This window comes from Pongo pygmaeus, chromosome 1 (genome assembly GCF_028885625.2).
Source record: "Pongo pygmaeus isolate AG05252 chromosome 1, NHGRI_mPonPyg2-v2.0_pri, whole genome shotgun sequence".
Lineage (NCBI taxonomy): Eukaryota > Metazoa > Chordata > Mammalia > Primates > Hominidae > Pongo > Pongo pygmaeus.
This window is the reverse complement of record NC_072373.2, coordinates 722,054-747,488: the sequence shown is the minus strand read 5'-3', so window position 1 is coordinate 747,488 and position 25,435 is coordinate 722,054. Positions and strand designations below refer to the sequence as shown.

Here is a 25,435-nt window from a genome sequence, read left to right as displayed (position 1 = left end):
CTGAGAAAGTATATAAAATGCACAACCTTGAGAATCATTCTTGCCTGTGAGAGAGGAGACAGAACTTGATTTTCACCAGGGGTTCTTTGGGTGCTTCTCTGCTGGCGATTTTTATTCTCTGGCACTTCTAGTCTGTGTACACATAGACAGAGTGACCTTCTATGGAGACTGAAGGAATGTGGTTGCTGCTCAGAGTGCCGGCTGGAAATTCATGTGTAATTAAAAACCTCAATCGGCATACCAACCAAGTGCAACATGTGGAGTTTTTTTTGTGTGTGGGTGTCTTCATCCAAATAAGTCAATTGTAAGACATGAGATTATTGAGATTATTAAGAAATGTGTTTGCAGATGTCCTATTAGGTGATATTGTGGAAATACTGTTAATTGTATTTGTGTGATAAGGTATTGTGGTTAAGTACAAAGGAAGAAACTATGAATTCAAGATTATGTATAATGAAGAAGTGATAAGATGTCTAAACAAATGGCCGGGCATGGTGATTCATGCCTGTAATCCCAATACTTTGGGAGGCCAAGGCAGGCAGATCACAATGTCAGGAGTTCAAGACCAGCAAGACCAACAAGGCAGGCAGATCACAATGTCAGGAGTTCAAGACCAGCCAGACGAACAAGGTGAAACCCATCTCTAATAAAAATACAAAAATTAGCCAGGCGTGGTGGCATGCACCTATATTCAGCTACTCAGGACGCTGAGGCAGGAGAATCGCTTGAACCCGGGAGGCAGAGGTTGCAGTGAGCTGAGATCGCACCACTGCACTGGGGAACAGAGCGGGACTCCGTCTCAAAACAAAACAAAACTCCACAAACATTAAATGTATGTAGATTTGTTGGGTGGATAAATATGAAACAAGATTTTTTGGATCCATGGTAGTTCCTTAATTTTTTTTTCTTTGATGTGGTGCTCTATTTTTAAAAAATTAAAAATTTTTAAAAGAAATATGAGTATTTCAGCAAAAGAAAAAAAGGGAGTGACAGAGGGAGGAAGGGAGGAAGAAAGGGAGGAAAAAAGGGAGGAAAAAGAGAAACCCTCCCCGGGGTGCTTTCTTGCACATTATATTTTTCACTGTGGCTGTTCAATGGAGATGTCCCAAGGAAACCCAGGCAGGGACTCTGTCTTCCTAGGTCCCTGAAGCTGCACCAACAAGCAGTACATGTCCACACTTCCAACACTGCTACAAAAACAAGAAGTAAGCTTCATTTGGATGTAAGACATTATACATTATTGTGACTAATTTTTATTACAATTAATCTGCCTCAAATAATACCACTTTTTGAACAAATGTAAATCTACTTAATTTTAATAAAATTATTGAGAAAATATTACTTATAGGGAGATATATTAAATTTAGTTCCTACTGAACAATGTACAAAAATCAACCCCAACTGTATTAAAAACACATATTGAAAACACAACAAATATTTGTTTTAAATTATAGGCAAATATTCACGAGCAGACATCAATTTCTTAAGCAAGTCATATAAAGTAATAACTATAAATACATCATTGACAAATTTGACCAAGTTAAAAATTTTAAACTTTGTCCATTGATAGATACCTCAAATAGGTGGAAATTCTAGTTATGCACTAAGATGAAACAGTATACTAAATAAATATATACCTATATTTAATAATATTATTTGATTCAACTTCATATATATATATATATATACTGAAAAATAAGAAAAATACATGAGCAGTTATTTCACAGAAAAACAGACACACATGGCCAGCAAACTTCTGACATAATTGTCAAGAATGGTATTTTATCCCCATTCCAGCAGAAAAAATAGAAAACTCAAACAATACTGAATGTTGTTGAGTATGTTTATTAGCAAAACAATTTAGCATTGCTGATTAGAATGAAAATCGATATTGGCACTTTGGAAAAGAAATCAGCACCATGTTTTATATTGGACTTCTACATTCCAAACAGTCCAACCATTCTATTTCTCTCCACAGAACCCAAGAAACTTCTTCCAGTATACTAGGAGTCACACAAAGGCACGTTCAAAAGGTTTGTTTCTATGGTAGATATATAAAATTTCTGTGTCTAAATAATATGATAAATAATTTTTCTTGTATTCACAAAATGGAATATTTTACAATAGCTGACAGCAATATATTTGAGCAATTAAAAAATAGAATGAATCTTAATAATACCATAAAGCAAGCTCAGGAAGATTACTTGCTGCACAATAGATTTTGTAAAATTTTATGAATCATTAAAGAATCAAAACAAAAGATGTTTAACATCTACATAAAGCTAAATAAACATGAGAATGAGAGGATGTGGAACACTGGGTTTAGGATGCTCGAAATTTTGGCAGTAGAAGTAGTGAAATGGAGTAAGGTAAGACCACATGTTATATGTAAATTGCTATTGAGTTCTTAGATTTTATGTTGGGTGAAAGGTTCAGATGTACTTTTTAGATAACCAAAATTTAACTACCACTTAAAGGATATTTAAAGAGTCTTTGCTTCCATAATGACAGGCAATTGTAACACTTAGATGCCTATTTTAGTATGAATACAAATAGAATTGCGACATGGTAAACTGAGTGATCCAACTAGTGTTTGAAACACAAGTTTCAAAACAAACAAAACAATTTTGCTTTGTTTTTTGTTTTGTTTTGTTTTGTTTTTATGGAGAGGCCTTCCTTTACTTTCTTCTTAGTGTGTGAGCCTTCCTGTGGCCACATCTATAAAGACATGAGCTTGCCTGTGAATTTAGGCAGAAAGTACATAGAGGGAACACAGGGTATTTTAAAAAGCTCCATAAGCAACTAAATTGAGGAGTGAAGAAAAACGGACAAAAATAATGAGATTTTAAAAGGGTCTTTTGCAAATCTCACATATTCTCATATGTGGGAACTAAAAAAGATGATCTCATGGAGTTAGAAGGTAAAATGATAGATACCAGAGACTGGGAAGAGTGTGTGTAGAAGGAGATGAACAGAAGTTGATTAGTGGGTACAAGCATACAGTTAAATAGAAGGAATATATTCTAATGTTCAATAACAGAGTACAGTGACTATACTCAAAAACAATGCATTATACATTTCAAAATAGCTAGAAGAGAGAACTTGAAATATTCCCAAACCCTAGAAATGATAAATACTCGAGGTGACAGACATCCCAAATACCCTGACATCGTCATTATACATTCTATGCATGTAACAGAATATCACATGTATCCCATAAGTATACAAATATTTGCATCAATAAAAAATAACACAAAATAAAAATAAAGGGTCTTTTTTCCTGGCATTGATCACAGTATATATTTCCCTCAGGGAGGCATCTAAGTGAGTGGCTATGAGAATCAATGTGTGAAGATGAGCTTCTGAGTCTTTGGATCAGTATGCTCATGATTTATACTAATCTACAATGCCTTAGCACTCTCATGCCTACCTATCATTGAAAGTAAAATATTATCAGTAATATACTACAGCAGTAATTAGGGATGAAAAGGATCTCAGAAAAAAATGGTTTAATACCTCTCACCCCTTTTTGTACAAATATAGATATAAATTATTGCCTGAAAGATTGTCTAGTGGGTTATTATTTATAATATTCTTAAATGCCTGTACATTAAAATATTAAGAAGCAAAGAGAGAGTAGAATTAATATCATCTCAACAACTTTTTAGCTTTCAGAGTTTGCCATACAATCTCTCTCAACCACTATTAGGTTTGTTGGACTTATTATATCCTTTATATATATACATATATTTTAATTTGTATTTATTCTAAAAATGTTTAAGAAAGATTCTGAAGTCTTCTATTACTCAACAGATCATTAACAAAGTTAGTACACAGAAGTTGAAGGGCACTTCCACTGCCCTTAAAGCATTGATAAACTCTACAAAACTTAAATTATTTTGTTTTCCCTTATAATAATGGAGATGGGGTTGATCACTAACAAAGACAGCAAATCACTAATCACAGGCAACTGTTTCTCTGCTCCAAGCATGGGGAAGAAGGGACTTAATTAGAAGAATGCTGTTCCAGGGCTTGTTAAATCAGGCTTCTGGGATTGTGATATGAAAACTTTTAATGAATTTGTCAAAGTTGAACACCCACAGAGTCTTATTAAATGGCCTCTCATTAGCAAGAGTTAAAACTTTATTTTATTCCCTCAGAAGTTGTAGCTAATTGGAGCCTTATTCTATTAGAAAAATTCAGGGAAATTCTCAGAGACTAATAAGAACCCTTTATTAGAAAACCCAAAGGAGACAAACTCGTGTGGTTGCCATGGTGATGCTTGGCAGAGAAATGAGTCTCATAACAGTCAAGTTATCTTTCTATCTCTATGAATTTGAATATTCTAGTATGTCATATGTTTCCTTTTATGCATAGCTTCACTTCATCTAAGTTTTATCTATGTTGTAGCATGAACCAGAATTTTATTCTTTTTTAAGGTTATATAATGTTCCATCACATGTATATACATTTTGTTTCTCCCTTCATCCATTAAGGAATATTTAGGTCATTTTTTATCTTTTGACTATTGTGAATAATGATGCTATAAACATAGGTATGCAAATATCTGTTCAAATTCAAGCTTTCAATTCTTTTGTGCATAAGCCAAGAAGTGGAATTGCTGGATAACATGATAATTCTTTCACTTTTTAAAGGATGTACCATTTGGTTTCCACAGTGGCTGCAGGAGCAATGTACAACAAGTTCCAATTTCTGCACATCTTCCCCAACACTTTCTGTTTCTGATTTTATTTGTTTAGTTTAATAATAACCATTTTAATAGGTATAAAGTGGTATCTCACTGAGGTTTTGATTTGCATTTACCTAATGATTAGTGATGCACGACTTTTTTCACATCCTTATTGGTCACATGCTTATCTTTTTTAAGAAATGCCTATTCAAGCTCTTTGCCTGTTTTTCGGTTGGGTTGTCTATTTTGTTGTTATTTCATTGTAAGTTTTTAAAATATATTGTAGATTTAATTTCTTATCAGCTGTGTACTTTGCAACTATTTTTCCCATTATAAGAGAGCTGCCTTTTTACTTTTCTGAAAGTGTCCTTGGATGTGCAAAATGTTAATTTTGATGAAATAAATTTTATTTGTTTTCTTCTTTTAATGCCTATACTTCTGGTTTTCACATACAAAAAATTATTGCCAAATACCATGTCATGATTTTTCCCTTTGTTTTCTTCTAAGAAGTTTTGTCATTTTGGTTCTTATATTAAGGTTTTTTATCTACTTGAATTAATCTTTACATGGTGTAAGATAAAAGCCTGACTTCACTATTTTGCATATGGATATACTGTTTCTCATCACCACTAGTTGAATAGACTGCTTTTTTTCAGCATATAAAAACACAAGTAATTTTTGCATGTTGATTTTTTCTTTTTACTGAATTCATTTCCTAGCTCTAACAGTTTTATTAGTGGACGCTTTGAGTTTTTTCTATATACGTGTCATCTGCAAACAGAGACAATTTTATGTCTTCCTTTCAGATTTGGATGATTTTTATTTATTTTTGTTTCCTATTTTTTCCTAGCCTCTAACTAGGACTTATAGTACTGTGTTAAATAGAAGTGGCAAGAGCAAACATCATTCTCTTGTTCCTGATCTTAGAATAAAATATTTCAGCTTTCCACCATTACATATGATGTTACCTCCGGGCTTGGTATATATGCCCTCTATTTTGTTGAAGTAGGCTATCTATTAATGCCTCAATTTCAGAACTCATTTTTGGTCTGTTCAGGGATTCAATTTTTTTCCTGGTTCAGTCTTGGGGGTGGGTACGTGTCCAGGAATTCATCCATTTCTTCTAGATTTTCTAGTTTATATGCATAGAGGTGTTTATAAATTTTTAACAAAATACTGGCAAACTGAATCCAGTAGCATATCAAAAAGTTCATTCATCATGATCAAGTAGGCATTATCCCTGGAATGCAAGGTTGGTTCAACAGACACAGACCAGTAAATGTGATTCATCACACAGATGGAACTAAAGACAAAAACCACATGATTATCTCAATAGATGCAGAAAAGGCATTCAATAAAATTCAACATCCATTCATGTTAAAAACTCTCAATAAACTAGGTATTGAAGAAACATATCTCAAAATAATAAGAGCCATCTATGACAAACCCACAGCCAATATCATACTAAAGGGGCTAAAGCTGGAAGTATTCCCCTTACAAACTGGAACATGACAAAGACGCCTTCTCTCACCACTCCTATTAAACATGTATTGGAAGTTCTGTCCCAAACAATCAGGCAAGAGAAAGAAATAAAGGGCATCTAAATAGGAAGAGAGGAAGTCAAACTATCTCTGTTTGCAGATGGCATGATCTTGTATCTAGAAAACTCCATAGCCTCAGCCTAAAACCTTCTTACATTGATAAACAACTTCAGCAAAGTCTCAGGATACAAACTCAATGTGCAGAAGTCACCAGCATTTTAACACACCAACAACAGTCAAGCCGAGAGCCAAATCAGGAATGCATTCCCATTCACAATTGCCACAAAAAGAAGAAAATACCTAGGGATACAGCTAACAAGGGAGGTGAAAGACTCAACAAGGAGAACTACAAACCACTGCTTAAAGGAATTATAGATGACACAAGCAAATGAAAAAAAATTCCATGCTCATGAATAGTAAGAATCAAAATAATTAAAATTACCATATTGCCCAAGGCAATTTACAGAGTCAGTGCTACCACTGACATTCTTCACAGGACTATAAAAACAAAACTAACTATTTTAAGAATTATGTGGAACCCAAATAGAAGCTCAAAAGGCCAAGGCAATCCTAAGAAAAAAGAAAAAAGCTGGAGGCATCACGTGATCTAACTTCAAACTATGGTACTGGGCTACAGTAATGAAAACAACATAGATCCTGGTACAAAAACAGAGGCATACACCAATGGAACAGAATAGGGAACCCAGAAATAAGACCATACACCTACAACCATCTGATCTTTGACAAACCTGACAAAAACAAGCAATGGGAAAAATATTCCCTATTTAATAATTGGTGCTGGGAGAACTGGCTAGAGATATGCAGAAAATTCAAATAAAACCAAAAAAAGAGCCCATATATTCAAGACAATCCTAAGCAAAAAGAACAAAGCTGGAGGTATCATGCTACCTGACTTCAAACTACATTGCATGGTTACAGTAACCAAAAGAGCATGGTGGTGGTACAAAAACAGACACACAGAACAATGGAACAGAACAGAGAACCCAGAAATTAGACCAGACACTACAACTATCTGCTCTTTGACAAACCTGACAAAAACAATGAGTAAAGGATTCCCTATTCAATAAATAGTGCTGGGATAACTGGCTAGCTATATGCGGAAGATTAAAACTGGACCCATTTCTTAGACCATATATAAAAATTAATGCAAGACAGATCAAAGACTTAAATGTAAAACCCAAAAACACCCTGGAAAATAACCTAGGTAATACCATTCAGGACATAGGAATGAGCAAATATTTCATGATGAAGATGCGAAAAGTATTTGCAACAAAAGCAAAAATTGACAAATGGAACCTAATTGAACTAATGAGCATCTGCACAGCAAAATAAACTCTCAGCAGAATAAACAGACAACCTACAAAATGGGAAAACAGTTTTGAAAACTATGCATCTGAAAAAGGTCTAATATCCAGCATCTATAAAGAACTGAAACAAATTTACAAGAAAACAACAAATAACCCCATAAAAATGTAGGCAAAGAACAAGAACAAATGCTTTTCAAAAGAAGATGTACATGCAGCCGACAATCATATTTAATAAAGCTCAGCATCACTGAGAAATGCAAATCAAAACACAATGAGACACCATCTAACACCAGTTAGAATGGCTATTATTAAAAAGTCAAAAAATTACAGATGCTAGCAAGGTTGCAGAGAAAAAGCACCGATTATACACTGTTGGTAGGTAATGGTAAATTAGTTCAACCATTGTGGAAAACAGTGTGGCATTCCTCAAAGACCTAAAAACAGAAATAGCATTCCACCCAGCCATCTCTATATTAGATATATACCCAAAGGAGTGTAAATTGTTCTACAGTGAGGTCATCTGCTTCATTTGTATGTTCATCACAGCACTATTCCCAATAGCGAAGACATGGAATCAACCTAAATGCCCATCAGTGACAGACTTGTTAAAGAAAATGTGGTACATATACACCATGGAGTACTGTACAGCCACAAAAAACAAAATCATGTTCTTTACAGCAACATAGATGGAGCTGGAGGCTATTATCCTTAGCAAATAAACACAGGAACAGAAAACCAAATACTACATGTCATCACTTATAAGTGAGAGCTGAATGATGGAAACACATGGACACACAGAGGGAAACAACACACACTGTGGCCTCTTAAAGGGTGGAGTGTGGGAGGAGGGAGATATCAGGAAAAATAACTAATGGGGACTAGTTATGGTAATGATGAAATAATCTGTACAACGAACCCTCATGAAACAAGTTTACCTATGTAACAAACCTGTGCAGGTACCCCTGAACTTAAAATACATTAAAACTTTTTTTAAGAAAGATTATCCTTTCCTTTGGACACTTTGTTGATATCAATTGGCTGTAAATGTGTGGGTTTAATTCTGGGCTGTCTGTCACATTCTTTTGGTTGCTGGCTGTTTTTATGCCAGTACCGTGCTCTTTTTGTTACCATTGCTTTGTAGCATTTTTAAAGTTCAGGTAGTGTGAGGTCTCCAGCTATCTTTTGCTGAAGATTGCTTTGTCTATTAAGATTTTTTGGTTCCATACAAGTTTCATAGTATTCTCTATTTCTGTGAAAAGAAAATGTCGTTGGAATTTTCATAGGGATTGCATTAAATCTGTAGATCACGTTGGTTGGGTGGTTTGATTGAGCACTTAAAAATATTAATTATTCCAATATATGCATATGAGATATCTTTCTATTTATGTGTATCATCTACAATTTCCTTTATCAGTGTTTTTTAGTTTTCAACATACAGATCTTCCTTGCTTAAATTTATTCCTATTTTTATTTCAACTTTTATTTTAGATTTGGGGTACATGTGCTGGTTTGTTGCATTGGTATATTGCATGATGCTGAGGTTTGTGGGTACAACTGATCCCATAACCCAGGTGCTGAGCATAGTACCCAGTCTTTGCTCACCTCCCTCCCTTGCCCCTCTAATAATCCCTGGTGTCTATTCTTCCATCTTAGTGTCCATTTACCCTTAGCTTTTTTGATGTTGTTGCAAATGGGATTGTTTTCTTCATTTGTTTTTCAGATAGTTCACTGTTAGTGTATACAAATTATTTTTTTTCTGTTGCTTTTGTAACCTGAAAGTTCACTGTATTCTAAGTTGTAAAAATTTGCTGGAGGTGTCTTTAGAATATTCTATGTGTAAAATGACATCATTAGCAAACAGCAAAAAAAAATTACTTCTTTCTTATTTGGATGCTTTTTGTTTCTTTCTTCTGCTTAATTGCTTTTGCTAAGACCTCCAGGACTATGGTGAATACAAGTGGTGAGAGTGGGCATCTTTGTAGCTTTGTCTTTTCCTGACACTAGAGGAAACACTTTCACCTTTTAACCTTTCAATACAATGGAGGCTCTTGGCTTTTTATATATGACTTTAATTATATGTAGATACCTTCCTTCTTGGCCTATTTTTTGAATATTTTTATTATGAAAGGATATTGAATTTTTCAAATTGTTTTCCTGCAACTATTGAGATAATCATATAGTTTTTTAACCTTTGTTCTGTTAATGTGGCAATTACATTTATATACATGCATATTCTGAATCAGCCTTGGATCACAGGGAAAAATCTCACTTGACCATAGTGAATGATCCTCTTAATTTTCTATTGAATTTGGTTTCTTAGTAATTCATTAAGCACTTTTGAATTTATGTTCATGATGAATATTAAAATCTGATTTTCTAGTTTTAAAGTGTTCTTTTTTGGCTTTGGTGTCAGAATAAAGGTGTCCTCGGAGCATGACTTTGAAAATATTTTATCCTCTTTTGTTTTTTGAAGAGTTTAAGAAGAACCGATGTTACTTCTTTTTTAGATGTTTGGTGGAATTCTACCACAAAAACATCAGTTCTGAGCTGCTTTTTGTTGGAAGAATTTTTAATTACTGATTTAATCTTCTTACTCATTTTTGGTCTGTTTTGATTTTCTATTTCTTCCTCATTTAGTTCTGGTTAGAAGACATGTGTCTGGGAATTCATCCATTTCTTCCAGATTATCCAATTTGTGGGTACATAATTTTCCACAGTAGTTTCTTGTGATGCTTTGTATTTCTGTGGTATCGGTTGTAATGTCTCCTCTTTCATTTCTCATTTCATTTGTTTGAATCCTCTCTCTTTTTTTCTTAGTCTAGCTAAATGTCTATAAATTTTATCTTTTCAAAAAATTAACTCTGTATTTTAAAATTTTCTATTGTTTTTGTTTTTTCTCTATTTCAATAATTTCTGCTCTGATCTTTGTTCTTTTCTTCCTTTGGCTAACTTTGGGCTTGGTTTGTTCTTTTTCTAGTTGTCTAACATTATTTTGTTTATTAGAGATATTTTATTAAATGTAAGCATTTATTTTCATAAACTTTCCTCTAAGAATTATGTTTGTTGCAACACATACATTTTGGTATGTGTATATCTCAATTAGTTTCATTTGTTCTAAAGTGTAATTCAAGTCCAGTATTTTCTTACTGATTTTATATCTTGATGAGTTGCCCATTATTAAAATTGGGGTATTAAAAGTCTCCTACTATTATTGTACTGAAGTCTGATTCTCTGAAATATTTGCTTTGTCTATTTAAATGCTACAATGCTGAGTGCATATATATTTACAATTGTTATATCCTATTAATGAATTGACTCTTTATCGTTTTGCAATGACCTTTATCTCCTTTTCCATTTTTGTCTTAATATGAGTTGCATAGGATATCTCTTCATATCTTCGGTTCCATTCTATATGTATCTTTAAAGTTGAAGTAAGTCTTTTGAAGTAATACATAGTTAGGTCTTCTTTTGGTAAGATTCATTCAGCCACTGTATGTCTTTTTGTTGGAAACTTTAATCCATTTACATTCAAATTAATTATTGATAAGCAAAACTGGTGCCGTTTTGTTCATTTGGAAGGGGGATGCTTTGCAGATTCTTTGTTCCTTTCCTCCTCTCTTGCTGTCTTCCTCTGTGTTTTGATGGTTTTCTACAGTGATATGCTTGGAATCCTTTCTAAAAATATTTTTTGTGTGTTTACTATAGGATCTTTATTTGTGGATACCCCGAGGCATAGTATTCCATGGTGTACAAGCACCATATTTTCTTTATTCAATCCACCATTGATGGGCCCCTAGATCGATTCTTTGGCTTTGCTAATGTAAATAGTGCTGCAATGAGCATACATGTGCATGTGTCTTTTTGGTAAAATGATATATTTTCCTTTGGGTATACACCTAGTTATGGGATTGTTAGTAATGGCATTCCCACCAACGATGTATAAGAAGTATTTCCTTTTCACTGAAACCTCCCCAGCATCTGGTATTTTTCGACTTTTTTGTGATGGCCATTCTCACTGGTGTGAGATGGTATCTCATTGTGGGTTTGATATACATTTCTCTGAAAATTAGTGATGTTTAGCAATTTTTCATTTGTAAGTCTTCTTGAGAAGTGTCTGTTCATGTCTTTTGTAAAGGGTATTTTATCTGTTCTTTTCCCTCTTTAAAATGTTCTCAATACTTTCTTTTGTTGTCTTACTTGCTAAATGTCTATATTCAAATCTCATTTCCTCCAAGAGAAATCAATGTCTTTTCTGACCACTAGCAATATTACTTCTTTTAGCCCAGAGTATTTCTTTCTGATGTTAAGATACATTCTGAGTTTTGTTCAGATAGTTTCAGAAACTGAAAAGAAATTAAATATTTTCAGAAATATTTACAAAGTAATGATACTTTACTAACCAGTCTATCATCTGGTTAAAAAAATTCCATGAAATATGTAATCAATCTCTTGCCCAAAAGTACAATTTTGCCCTCACTTCCCATAATCACATTACACATGAGCTTTATTTATCAACAAAGACAAAGGCAGGATCAAGAGATCTTAAATACTCAAGTCAAAAAAAGAATATTTTCTACTGACATAATATTTTATCACATAGGGATATCTGCATCATGTTTTACAGGTATAAATCGTGGGCAAAATTTCTGTCTATTTTTTATCAAAACACTCAACATCTTATACTCTCTGGTTTGAGTTCCATCCAGTCTCTCCGGATTTATTTTTTATTTCTTTTAATTATTTTATTGGCACTTGGTTGATATCCTCATTTCTCTTTTAGCTACTCCAAAATTTATTAATTTGTCTTCTTGCCTTTGGTATTTCAACGTGTCTTTAATATCTCTCCACAATACCAATTCATGCTGATAAAAATCAGAAGAACTCTTCCATATAAGAAGAGGATTGGAGAGGGGAAAAAGGAAATGTGCAAAACAAAGATTTTTATCTTTATTTGTGAACAGTGTTCTATGAATATAATTATATTGATCAGTTCATTCTCATGTTGGTGAGCTGTTTCCATTTTGGAGCTGTTATGAATGAACCTCCTATAAAAATTCTTTTTTTAAGTACTTTTGTCAACATGTGGTCTATTTTTTATGTTTTTCATTGTCTAAGAGTTGAATTGCTCAAAGGAAAGACCTATATTTAACTTATAAGAAATCAGCAGACTACTTTTCAAATTGATTGTACAATTTACCTTACCTGGGAATATATGTGAGAACCCTGGCTTCTCTACCTTTTAACAATATTTGCTATTATTGTTTTTAAAGTATTAGCTATTGTGGTTATGTGGAATTAAATATCAGCTTGGTTTCAATTTGCATTTTCTTAATGAGGAATGCTGTTTACTATGTTTTGCATGTGCTTGTGGGCCATTTATATGTCTTCATTACATTTGTTAAGGGATCGTGTGAGACATTCATTCATTTTTATTTTACTGTCATTCCATTACTTGTTAACTCTTTCTACTAGTCTTTTTTAATAATGTTTAATTTATCACCTTTTTATTTATGGCTTTCTTTTCTTTGCCTTGTTGGACAGATATTTTTCCTACCCAACATCATGAAGACAGTCCCTTATGTTTTTGTTTGTTTGTTTTATAAAATATGTAGACTTTAACTCTTGAATTAGATGCATAACTTATCTCAAATTAAGTTTGTGAATGTTATTAGGTAGAGGGCAAGATACAAATTTTATATGAATATATTGTTGTTCCATCATAATTGGTTTAAAAAATATCTTAATTCTCCTGATGAAATTACTTGGGATGTGTGTCACATAATCTTAAAATACTTTTTGTTAATTTTTATTAAGTAGTATACTGAAATTAAATTGGAATTGGTTAAATCTATAGATTGTTAAATTGGATATATTGTTAAATTGAATATATAAAGGTTAAATTGAAATTCATTCAATTTATGTACTTCTTAAATTTCTATCAGCTAACTTTTATAATTTTTGGTATAGAAATCATACACAACATGAAAAAATACCAAGTACTTTATCTATTTTTGATACAAATGTAAATGAAAATTTAATTTTTTACTGCTAATATTACTTATTTAATATTTTAACTCTTAATCATTAAATATCACTAATATCACATATATATTTCAATGTATATAATAATAAAGTAACACTTCTTCCTTGTCAATTTGTGTGGCTTGTACTAAATTGTATTAATTTTTCTTTATTTAAGATGTCTTTATTTCCTCTTTATTCTTCAATAATATGTTCTCTGGAATCAAAATCAAGATTTACATTTCTTTTATTTCTACACTTGAGAGATGTGGTGTCAGTTCTTTCTGGTTTCCATGATTTCCATAGTTCCCATTGTTTTCATGAAATCCACTGTTAAGCAATTTATCCCCTTTATATAAAGTGTCATTTTTTTGTTGTTACTTTCTTTGTTGTATTTAGTTTTTAGAAATTTGATTATGATACGTTGTAGTGTAGATTTCCCAGGTGTTTTCTTGTTTGATGTTCTCTAGTTTGGTGGCTACCTTGTTGAATCTATAGGTTTATTTATTTACATTTAACCAAATTTGAGAAGTTGTCAGCCATTATTTTCTTAAATTACTTTTGACTTTTTTAGCCTCTACTATTTCTATTCTTTTTTGAGGCTCTGATGACATGGATATGAGGTCTTTTGTTTTAGTTCCACAAAACTTCTGAGTCTCTGTTCATTTGTTTTTTCAGTTTACTTTTTATCTTTCTTTTATTGATTAATGAAAGAAAAAAATACCTATTGTGCTATCTTCATGTTCACTGATTATTTTCTATGTTATTACCATTTAGTAGTTTATCTCAGCCAATATATATTTTTTTAATTTTGGGTGATGTATCTTGCATTTCTAAGATATCCATTTCATTCTGTTTTCAACCTTTTATTTCTTTATTGGCATGCTTTATTTCTTTGTTGAGGTTTCCTATTTGTTTATTTCAGCTGTGTTTAAAATTAATCACTTTGTCATTTTTATGATATCTCTATTAAAATCCTTGTCAGAGAAATTGAACACCTATGTTTTCACTATCAACCTCTCTTAGTCATGATTTTCAGGTTGTCATTTTCTTATTATTTGTATAAGAAGCTATTTTCAATTGTATTCTGAGCATTTCGATTATTGCGCTTTTAACTTTGGATCTTATTTAAACCTTCTATTTTACTCAATCTTCTCTGACACCTTACTGGTGGAGGAAGAGAGCTGTCACATGGTTACAGCCTGGCAGGAATGCAAGCCCAGGTTTTCCACACGGTCTCCTTTGACACCTTGTGGCGGAGAGGCACCTCACAACTGTTCCTCAGATGGTCTCCACTCACACTTCTAGAGGTGGCCTTTTAACCAACCAGGGGGGAAAGAAGCATGTATATTGATAATGGACACTGATATGTATTATTTAGTGTAATTTCTCATACCACGATATCAATGTTTTGTTAGTTAAATAACATGAGTTGGGATATGTTCCTCCCTATTCCATGTTCCTAAATGGTTGTTGAATAGCAGTAGTTTTATTTTCCGTTATATAACTGATTGAGTATACTACTGAAACCATGCAGACCGAGATTTTTTTGTTACTAAATATTTTGATAAATTACGTGATTATTATCATTATTTTTTGTGTGTTTGTTTTAGGCTTTTTATTGTTATTTTTTTCTTTTTCTCTTCTTTTTATCTAGAAGTTTTCAGCCTAATTGAAAAAAAAAAAACTTAAAGTTAATGGAAAAAGTAAACAAGTCTGAAAAAGTGGCAGAACATACAGTATAGTCCAAAACAAAATACATTGCACTTAATTCTACAATTTTATTTAAAAATTTTTAAATAAACATTTTGCTTAAACCAAATAACAAAATAAATAAAAATATATGAAAATCTATACAAGATGTTTATGCTTGATTCCATAAAATTTGCTTAGAAATATTATAGAAAAATTAATATGTACATAAATAACATGTTTTGACTGAAACATAATACACTTAAAAACCACAAATGTCTCTAAATTGATCTGTGGTCTAATATAAATATTAAATCTATAAAGCTCTAAAAAATAAGATGCCTTCTAATCCTTTGAGTATATACCCAGTAATGGGATGGCTGGGTCAAATGATATTTCTAGTTCTAGATCCTTGAGGAATCGCCACACTGTCTTCCATAATGGTTGAACTAGTTTACAGTCCCACCAACAGTGTAAAAGTGTTCCTATTTCTCCACATCCTCACCAGCACCTGTTGTTTCCTGACTTTTTAATGATCACCATTCTAACTGGTGTGAGATGGTATCTCATTGTGGTTTTGATTTGCATTTCTCTGATGGCCAGTGATGATGAGCATTTTTTCATGTGTCTGTTGGCTACATAAATGTCTTCTTTTAAGAAGTGTCTCTTCATATCCTTCGCCCACTTTTTGATGGGATTGTTTGTTTGTTTTTTGTAAATTTGTTTGAGTTCTTTGTAGATTCTGGATATTAGCCCTTTGTCAGATGAGTAGATTGCAAAATTTTTTTCCCATTCTGCAGGTTGCCTATTCACTCTGATGGTAGTTTCTTTTGCTGTGCAAAAGCTCTTTAGCTTAATTAGATCCCATTTGTCAATTTTGGCTTTTGTTGCCATTGCTTTTGGTGTTTTAGACATGAAGTCCTTGCCCATGCCTATGTCCTGAATGGTATTGCCTAGGTTTTCTTCTAGGGTTTTTATGGTTTTAGATCTAACATTTAAGTCTCCATCTTGAATTAATTTTTGTATAAGGTGTAAGGAAGGGATCCAGTTTCAGCTTTCTACATATGGCTAGCCAGTTTTCCCAGCACATATATACCCAAGGATTATAAATCATGCTGCTGTAAAGACACATGCACACATATGTTTATTGAGGCAGTATTCACAATAGCAAAGACTTGGAACCAACCCAAATTTCCAGCAATGATAGACTAGATTAAGATAATGTGGCACATATACACCATGGAATACTATGCAGCCATTAAAAAGGATGAGTTCATGTCCTTTGTAGGGACACGGATGAAGCTGGAAACCATCATTCTCAGCAAATTATCACAAGGACAAAAAACCAAACACAGCATGTTCTCACTCATAGGCGGGAATTGACCAGTGAGAACACTTGGACACAGGAAGGGGAACATCACACACTGGGGCCTGTTGTGGGGTGGGGGAAGCGGGGAGGGATGGCATTAGGAGTTATACCTAATGTAAATGATGAGTTAATGAGTGCAGCACACTAACATGACACATGCATACATATGTAACAAACCTGCACGTTGTGCACATGTACCCTAGAACTTAAAGAATAATTTTTTAAAAAAAGTGAAAGAAGCCAGACATAAAATCTCATATCTTTTATGATTCCATTTATATAAAATATCTATAATAGATAAATCCAGAGAGACAAAATGGAGATTGGCAGTTGCTAGGGGCTGAAATGGGGAGAAAAACTGCTTAATGGATGAGGGGTTTTACTTTGGAGTGATGGAAGTGTTTTGGAATTGGTGATGATGGTCGTACAACATTGCGAATGTACTAAACGCCACTGAGTTGTTCACATTAAAATGCTTAATTTCATGTTAAAAAAATAGATGCCATCCTTTAATTCTTGAAGTATATAACTTTTTATAGAGATAATACAAAAGAAACACCCACTAATCGTAGAAAACAAAATTATATATTGGACTTCACAAAAATTAAAATATCTGCTCTGAAAAATATACCATTAAAATAACAAACAGGCTAGCCAAAAAGCAGGAAAAATATTTATAGTACAGATGTTTAACAAAATACTTTTTTCCAGAATAAATAAAAAATTTAAAACTGAGTAAAATAAATAAAAACAAAAACATTTTGGCCAAAGATATAAAGATACTCTTCTTAAAATTACATATATCAATGACTTTGTCAGCATCTAAGAAGGCACTGAACTTCATTATTCTCTAGGTAATGGCATATTTTAAAATGACATAAAGATACCACCACTAGAAGGGTTAAAATTAAAAATATTCAAATGCCAAATGCTAGTTGTTTTAGTTTTCTTCTGTATATTAGGCTTAATATTCTGGTTAGAATATTTTATCCTTACAAAATGTTATAGGCTTAGTTTACCATTTTTAGCTCAACATGTTCTAAAATAATTTCTCTGATGGTGAATGAACCTGGTATGAGTAATGAAATTTCCATGACTACATTTGCTTGTGTAAATTTCACCCATTCTAAGAGAAGATTTTTTTAGATGGTATAAATGACAGAATTTGTGCAGTTCTGCTCCTTTCTCACCCTAACACTGGGTAAGGAGATAATTAACAAGAGTAGCAAACTCTTAGTCTCAAACAGATGACGCTCTCTCCTTTCATCCCCAAGTCTTCCAAGGAGAAAAGAGTTTACTGAATAACCTTCTCTTGAGACATGGGCTCAGGATCTGCATGCACTGGTTAAGGTACTATCTTAAATATATTACTGCTTTGGAACCTGAAGCTCTAGATGAAGCAGAAAACTCCTTTCATTTGTTCTAAAACAAGTCTCTTTTGAAACTCAGGATGGCCAGAAATGGCAGGTTAACTTTCAGACACTTATATTGAAGATACACTGTCCCTGGAAGCTCTTAGTTATGTCCCACTGTGTGTTTAAAACTTATATTATTTCTTAAGTGTGTTTTACATACAGGAAATATAGCCTTTATCATAAAACTCTCTAAGACAATTTGATATCCAGTCTCTGGTTACAATTTGGCTTTGATAACCACAGCTTTCTTCCATCACTATCTAGCTTGTGTCTTTATTAATAGAATAGTCTTCTTTTTTTTTGTTTTGCAAACCCCAGATCTTTAGAAGGTGTCCCAAATTTTTCAACAGAAATATCTCTAATTACCTATGTCTTGGCAGAAGTAAGGTGGTGACACAATAATGTATAAGGTTGTTGAGTGTTACTCAGTTTTGATAATTCATTGTTAGTAACTGTCAAGATTCAGCATGATTATGCAATTCAGAGTTCATATCCATGGAGGTATGTCAATAAGTCAAGGTAACCTTAAAGCACGTGTAGAAAAGAGAACTTGGTTGTAGTTTAAAACAATTTTCCAATGCAATTACAATGAGGCCCTGGAAAAAAAACTAATACTTAAATTAAAGGTTACATAAATTACAAAAGGTTTACCTTTAAACACCAAATAGACTGTTGAAAAAATACAAAAAAATTGTGGCAATATAGCAGTTACATTTGAGTTGTGGACTTTCTCTTTTGTCACGCATCTATATTTTAAAATATAACATAAAAATAATATTTTTCTTTGGTGGAGTCCTCATATTTAGTTTTTAATTGTAGAGTATACACCTATGAAATAACATTCAAAATACATTATTGAACAGAAATAAACTATTCCAGGTTAAGGAACAAGCTCTGGAGTCACTTCTTATTATTTCCTTGCTGTGTAAAATTGGGAACAATATTTACCTTTCCATGCATTAATTTCTTTTTTTAGAAAGCAGGAGATATTGTCAACAGTACTTATATCATGGGGTTGTTGTAGGATACAAAGTAATCCATAGATACTACTTCACTTGAAGAAAAGTACATAAATGCTAAAAATGGTATCTCTCAATACAATTAGCTCACTTCATTCTTAAAAATATCCTATTATATCAATGCAAAAACTTAATTTTCTCTTCATGAATTGCTAAAGGGAGAGAATAACAATGTGTTAAAATATTAATAAATTCAGGAACTTAGACTCATTTGACACTAGATCATCTTGACTTGTGGGCCTCGTTTTGCTGTTGTTTTATGTTTACATACGTCCCCAGCCACCGTTTCAGGGCTTCCTTGACCTCACTGTTTCTCACACTGTAGATGAGGGGGTTTAGTAAAGGGACAAAGATAGTATAGAATCCTGACACAACTTTATCTTGGTTAGTGGACCTGTGGGATTTGGGTCTCATATAGGTAAAAATGGCAGCTCCATAAAAGAGTCCCACCACAGCCACATGTGAAGAGCAGGTGGCAAAGGCCTTCTTGCGGGCTTCTGCAGAGCGCATGTGGAGAACAGCAGCGAGGATGAGACCATAGGAGGACAGGATGAGGGAAAAGGGGACCAGGAGCATTAACACACAGCAGATGTACACGGCATTTTCGAAGACTGAAGTGTCAGCACAAGCCAAACGCACCAGCACGGGGGCCTCGCAGAAGAAGTGATCGATCTCGTGTGCACCGCAATATGGGAAGCTCAGGGAAGCAACAGCCTGCATGAGCCCGTCAGCTGCACCCAGGAGCCAAGACAACATGGTCATCCTCAGGCACAGCTGCCAGCTCATGAGAGTGGGATATCGGAGTGGGTGGCAGACAGCCACATAGCGGTCATAGGCCATGGCTGCTAAGAGGAAGCACTCTCCACCACCCAGTGTGAGGAGGAAGAAGATCTGCACACCACAGCCAGCGTGGGAGATGGCCTTATTTCCGGTCAAGTAATCGGCCGCCATTTTGGGCACAGTGGTGGAAACCAGCATCATGTCCATGAGGGAGAGTTGGCTCAGGAGGAAGTACATGGGCGTGTGGAGCCTCCGGTCCCGGTGAATCAGGAGAATCATGAGGGCATTGCCAAACAGGGAGGTCAAAACGGTGGCCAGAAGCATCCTGAAGAGGACTTGGTGGGCTCTGGTGTGGTTAAAGAGTCCTAGGAGAATAAAGTCTGGGGTAGTATTTCTCATCTCCATAATTTCCCCTGGTGTAATGGTGCAAATGGAAAAATAGAGAAGGAAGAGGCTTTTATCGTCTGAATAACTGTTTGACTGCACAGTTTCCGGACATATGTACTAGATATGTTATCCCAGGTCATGATTCAAAGCCCTGACTCCCAGTAGGCACAGCTTTTCCTGACCTGGCATTCACTTCTCTATAGCTCAACTTTTTAATGTTTTAACTGAGATCGTGTACTACAAACAGGAATATATTTACAGATCAAAATGAATAAAAATATTTTTTAAACTCTCAAGAATTAGTGGTAAAGTGTTATTATGATTTTTATATTACTTCTATTAATATTATTGTGTTTTTGTTATGTATACTGATGGAAAAAGGAAGGAAACACTGACTTAGAAGTGTCTCTTTTAGATTTGAGTCACAGTTTATTTATATTCAACTTTTGGAAACCCAAACATATTCAAGATAGGTCTTTTAAAAACTAAACAAGAAGTTACAGTTGCTTTTTTTTAGGTTACACAAAGACCACATAATGGAATATGTGAGTATAAATAAAACATTTTTTCCTTTGAAGAAAAATAATATCTCACACAACTGATGAAATTTTTTTCTTTCCTCCCACTACATACCTTCTTAGTTGCCTTATTATTAAATGCAGTCATTCTAGTTTACCTCCTCCTGCTTTGAAACCTTTAGCATCTGCCCATCACTCTTCAAATAAAATTCAGAATTCTATCCCACACTTACAGTGGCTTGTAGACATGCCTCACACAACATTTTGCCATGCAGTATACTGCCATGGAGACCTAGAAGGGCTGGGTGAATATGAAAGGGAAGCATGAGAGAATCTTTGATATTGGTAAATGCTGGGGTAGAATAGTAGTAACTATAATGAGTAAGTAGTACTTCGAGTAAGAAAAGGATATGAAACAACTTAAAAATGGTTGAGTGTTGCTATTGGTCACAGACAAGGTATCGAAAAGATGTGGAAATTAAAAAGCCACTATTATCGTAAATACTTAAATTGATATTTGGCCTGTCTGTTTCAGATTTTTTAAATATTTAACAAAATCGTTTTATTTTCTTAGGAGACACAATAAAAGTAACTGAGCTAACAAAAATGTGTACAACTTCATTTAGAAAGATTTTGCAGGTTGAGGACTGTTACACATTGAACATAAAAAAAGTTTTTTAGTGTTTACCATTTTTAAACTCCATACAAAGAAGAAAATTTGTCCACTCATAAAGAGAAGAGCACAAAAATGCAAAGAGCTAATTTCCCACTTTTATTCATAGAATATTCACAAATGTCATGCCTTTGTATATTTGCAGGATTTTAGACCTCCTCTCACACATGGATGGTCTCATTCAGGGCCTTCAGAAAGGCAGTGCCAATGACTCGTTAAATTACTACATCCACTATATGAGCATTCAGATGTGAGCAGACACAAACGCACAGTAACACCAGCATCTTTGAGATGGCTTATTTAAGCATTGGCTATCAGGGAAATAAACAAAGATTATAGGACAATAAAACAGGCAGAATAGGCAAAGACTCTACATGTGCCAAGCCTGTGCCAAGCCTTGTTGGTTGCATTACTGTCTTCCTATGTAGTGTATGCAGTCCCTTTATTTTACATCCTATTTAAAGTATCTTTCTCATGTGATTGCCACAGCCCACTGACTCCTTGACCACAGGCCTCCACTGCCTCCATTATAACTTTAAACCACCGTCAGACTCCTTTTATTAATGCAGAAGGCATGGATAAAGGAGCACAGGACTTGATATTAAAAAGTCCTTGTGTTGTCCAAACCACCATCGCGCATGTATACCTGTGTAATGAACCTGCATGTTTGGCACATGTATCCCAGAACTCAGAGTAAAATAAAATAGAATAATAAAATAGAGTGTGCAGAGAAGCACCAAAAAAAAAAAATCACCTGTGTCTAGTCAGCTTTTTCCAGGTTACAGTAGGTGTACCACTGCTGGTATGTGTCATGATTTTAGGAAGTATGTGAAATAACATTTTCTACCTGAAAAGTTACATGACTTTTATTTGTGCTAAGAAAAAGGTAAACATTAAATCATGGGAAAAAAGAATCATTTCTGTCATTTTATATTATGATATAAGGGGAAAGTTACTTAACATTTTTGTTTTCTTTTGTTTACTCATATGTTTTTAAATCAGCGGTCCCCAACCATTTCCACAGATGGGGGTTGTAGGAGAGGGGATGGTTTCGGGATGATACTGTTTCACCTCGGATCATCAGGCATTAGATTCTCATAAAAAGCATGTGATCTAGATCCCTCACATGTGCAGTTCACAATAGGACTCACACTCTTATGAGAACCTAATGCTGCTGCTGATCTGAAGGAGGCAGAGCTCAGTGGGTAATGCTCCTTCACCTGATGCTCACCTCCTATGCAGCCCAGGTCCTAACAGGCCACAAATCAATACTGAACTTTCTAAAAAGATTACTGAAAAAAAAAATTACATGATTTTTGCCTATAACAGAGTTTGAAAATAGTTTTTTAATGTCATATTGCACATCAAAACAAAATTTAAATTTTTAATTTAATTTATTAGTTTAGTTCATTTTATGGTGCCATATTTTGACGTATTCAGAAGCTTGACAATCACAGCATAAAATATTAATTAGATTATTGAACTGAATGCTATGGTGACATGATGTTGAAAGTCTAAGATCTGAAAATTCTTAGATTTTCTAAATGCTTATACTTTTTCATTCTGAATGGTTATACTTATTCAGAATTGAATTCTCTTCTCTATAGACAGAGGTAAAGAGTAAACATCACTTTAATTTGGAACCATTGTTTTTTTCTTTAACATTAAAAGGTAACAAAAATAAATAAACCGGCATTATCCTAAGCTGTGAAAAATTATGATGTATAATATTGTTATAGATGAGACTTTTCAGCACATTGTATCAGTCAGATAATTTAATAGAAAAATTAGTTTAACTGTATTAATTCTTTCAGGTATACAGAGCTATTGCAGCTTGACTGTTTTTACTAATTACCATCCAATGTATTTTTTGAATAAAGGATTTTTTGGCATTGTAAATATACAGCTATATTTATTTGTCAAGTGGACCATTAATCCATCAACTAAAGGCTATATGAACTCAGCAAATTATAATAATGTGAACAGATGATTATAAATATTTCTTCTTCAAGTCAATTCGTGGGCTGATATTAATTCTAAGCTATTAAATAGGATAGCTGGACTTAAACATTTTAATATTTTTATATTTTATGTATAAATATATATTTATATATTTTTCTGCATGTATTTATATATATTTCTATTGTATATATTTATATTTACTTCTATTTGTCTTTCTTAGCTCTTCTAGGCAATTTCTTTAGATGTAGGTGAGGAATGTTGTGTCTATTAATTTCAAAACCATGCCCTTTCTGAAGCTGGTAGGTAAACTGATTATCATCCCCTTCCCCACATTCATACTTACTTGAAAACAGGCACAGATCACTGTTCTGGAACAATAGAGTTCCACTCAACAATCTTATTTTCTCTTCTTTCTGACATCCTACCCTTCACGAAGGCAGTGTCTCTATGTCCACAAGCTATTGATATGACATGGAGAAATTATTGAAACAGCCACACTGTTCAGTAGAAAAGAATCCTCTAATACAAATTCAATCATTCGACTTAATTAACAACTTTATTCAAGAATTTTTGGCTTTTTGGTTCTGGGTAGACACAGACTGCATCTTACATACTCAAAACACCCTGTGGATGACAGGAAAACATTTACTTTGTGTGATTTGTCCCTCAACTTTACAAAGGTTACTTTAGAATTCAAAATTCATATGTAGAATGCCAAATATGTAATAAATATGAGTAATTTGAAATTACTACCTAAAGTAAAGGAAAAATAATTCTCAATCAAATTAGACTCACCTTTGTAGTGGAGAATCACAGCCAGTGTGACATATATATGGGACTGAATCTTTCTGATGGGTTGACTACAAATGTTTGCTTAATTTTAGTGTTGTGGATACTGCTTTGTGCCTCTGGTCTCATGCTCTATTTAGTTAAAAATCCTATGTGGTCACTGAAAGTTTCCAACAACCAAATATCTTCCCTGGAGCTATGCCACTTGGAAAGGTAAATCACCTTTGGCAAGGGAATACAGATTTCAGTATTTCCTAAGGGTGAATATATGTAGTGTACTAATTTAGCATCCAAGTTTTGGTAAAAGCAAAACGACTGTGATTGGGAAGATGAACAGATATGTCCCTGGCTAAGGATAGCAAGTGCAATGAATTAGTAAAGACAAAATCCAGAATTCTGATCATTGACAATCCCTGAACTGAATAAATGTGACTTAATTACCTGAAATAAGTTTTTAATTTTCTGTAATTGTATCATGATAATAATAATATATTTCATTTATTGAACATTTCTACATGCTAGTGAATATGCTCGGCATTTTACATGCATTTACATATGTGCTATTTAATCTTTTAATTAGCTGTTTGTTCTGTGAACTTCTACATTAATATAGCAATGTAAACAATGCTAATGGTTTTAAATACCATACTTATATTAACTGTCACAAGGTAGCAGAGTGAAAGAACTTTGATGTTCACATCATAGATTTGTGGTTCTTAAAGGTTAAGGAACATCTGAATCATTCGGAATACTTACGGATTACACTTTGAGAAATACTGCCTTTTATAAAAAAATCTGAAGGGGAATTTCAACTATTTTGAACTGGGTCACAATGCTTTGATAGCCTATAAACTAATCAATTCCCAACTTTGCATGTTTAAATGTTTAAATGTTTTTGTGTTTTGTTTTGAATCTAGCTTCTATTCCTTACCCATTTCATGATTTTTGGATAACATGATCTTCATGTTCCCTTCCTATAAAAGATGCATAATAAAATTGCTTGCTTTGTAGCATTATTGAAAGGAATAAATAAAATATTTGTAAACCACCTGGGAGACTATCTGGCCCATAGTATATTCTCTATCCATGTTCGTTGATATCATTATTGTGATTGTTCTGAAAGAAAAAAAAATCCCTCTAAGGCAGAGTAATGTTGATTCTGGTCTAAATATTATAAAAACTTATCTAAAAGAAAATAAGGTAAGGGCAGGGTAGCCTGTTCTTTCGGTGTTTAACAGTTCTGCTCAAAGA

The 25,435-nt window shown here is 33.5% G+C and overlaps 1 protein-coding gene across 1 annotated transcript; it reads right to left on the bottom strand.

Annotated features, from left to right (window-relative positions):
- Positions 1–16,357: 16,357 nt before the first annotated feature.
- On the bottom strand, positions 16,358–24,402 carry LOC129033137 (olfactory receptor 2T12-like). The gene is made up of 2 exons (XM_054481201.1): positions 24,191–24,402; positions 16,358–20,268 (listed from the first exon to the last, which is right to left on the bottom strand). The coding sequence occupies exon 2, from the start codon at positions 20,258–20,260 to the stop codon at positions 19,298–19,300; it is 963 nt and encodes a 320-aa protein (XP_054337176.1). The 5' UTR covers positions 20,261–20,268; positions 24,191–24,402; the 3' UTR covers positions 16,358–19,297.
- Positions 24,403–25,435: the final 1,033 nt, after the last annotated feature.

Coding starts and splice junctions, on each gene's coding strand:
- LOC129033137 (XM_054481201.1), bottom strand. CDS start 20,260: ATGGAGATGAGAAATACTACCCCAGACTTTATTCTCCTAGGACTCTTT.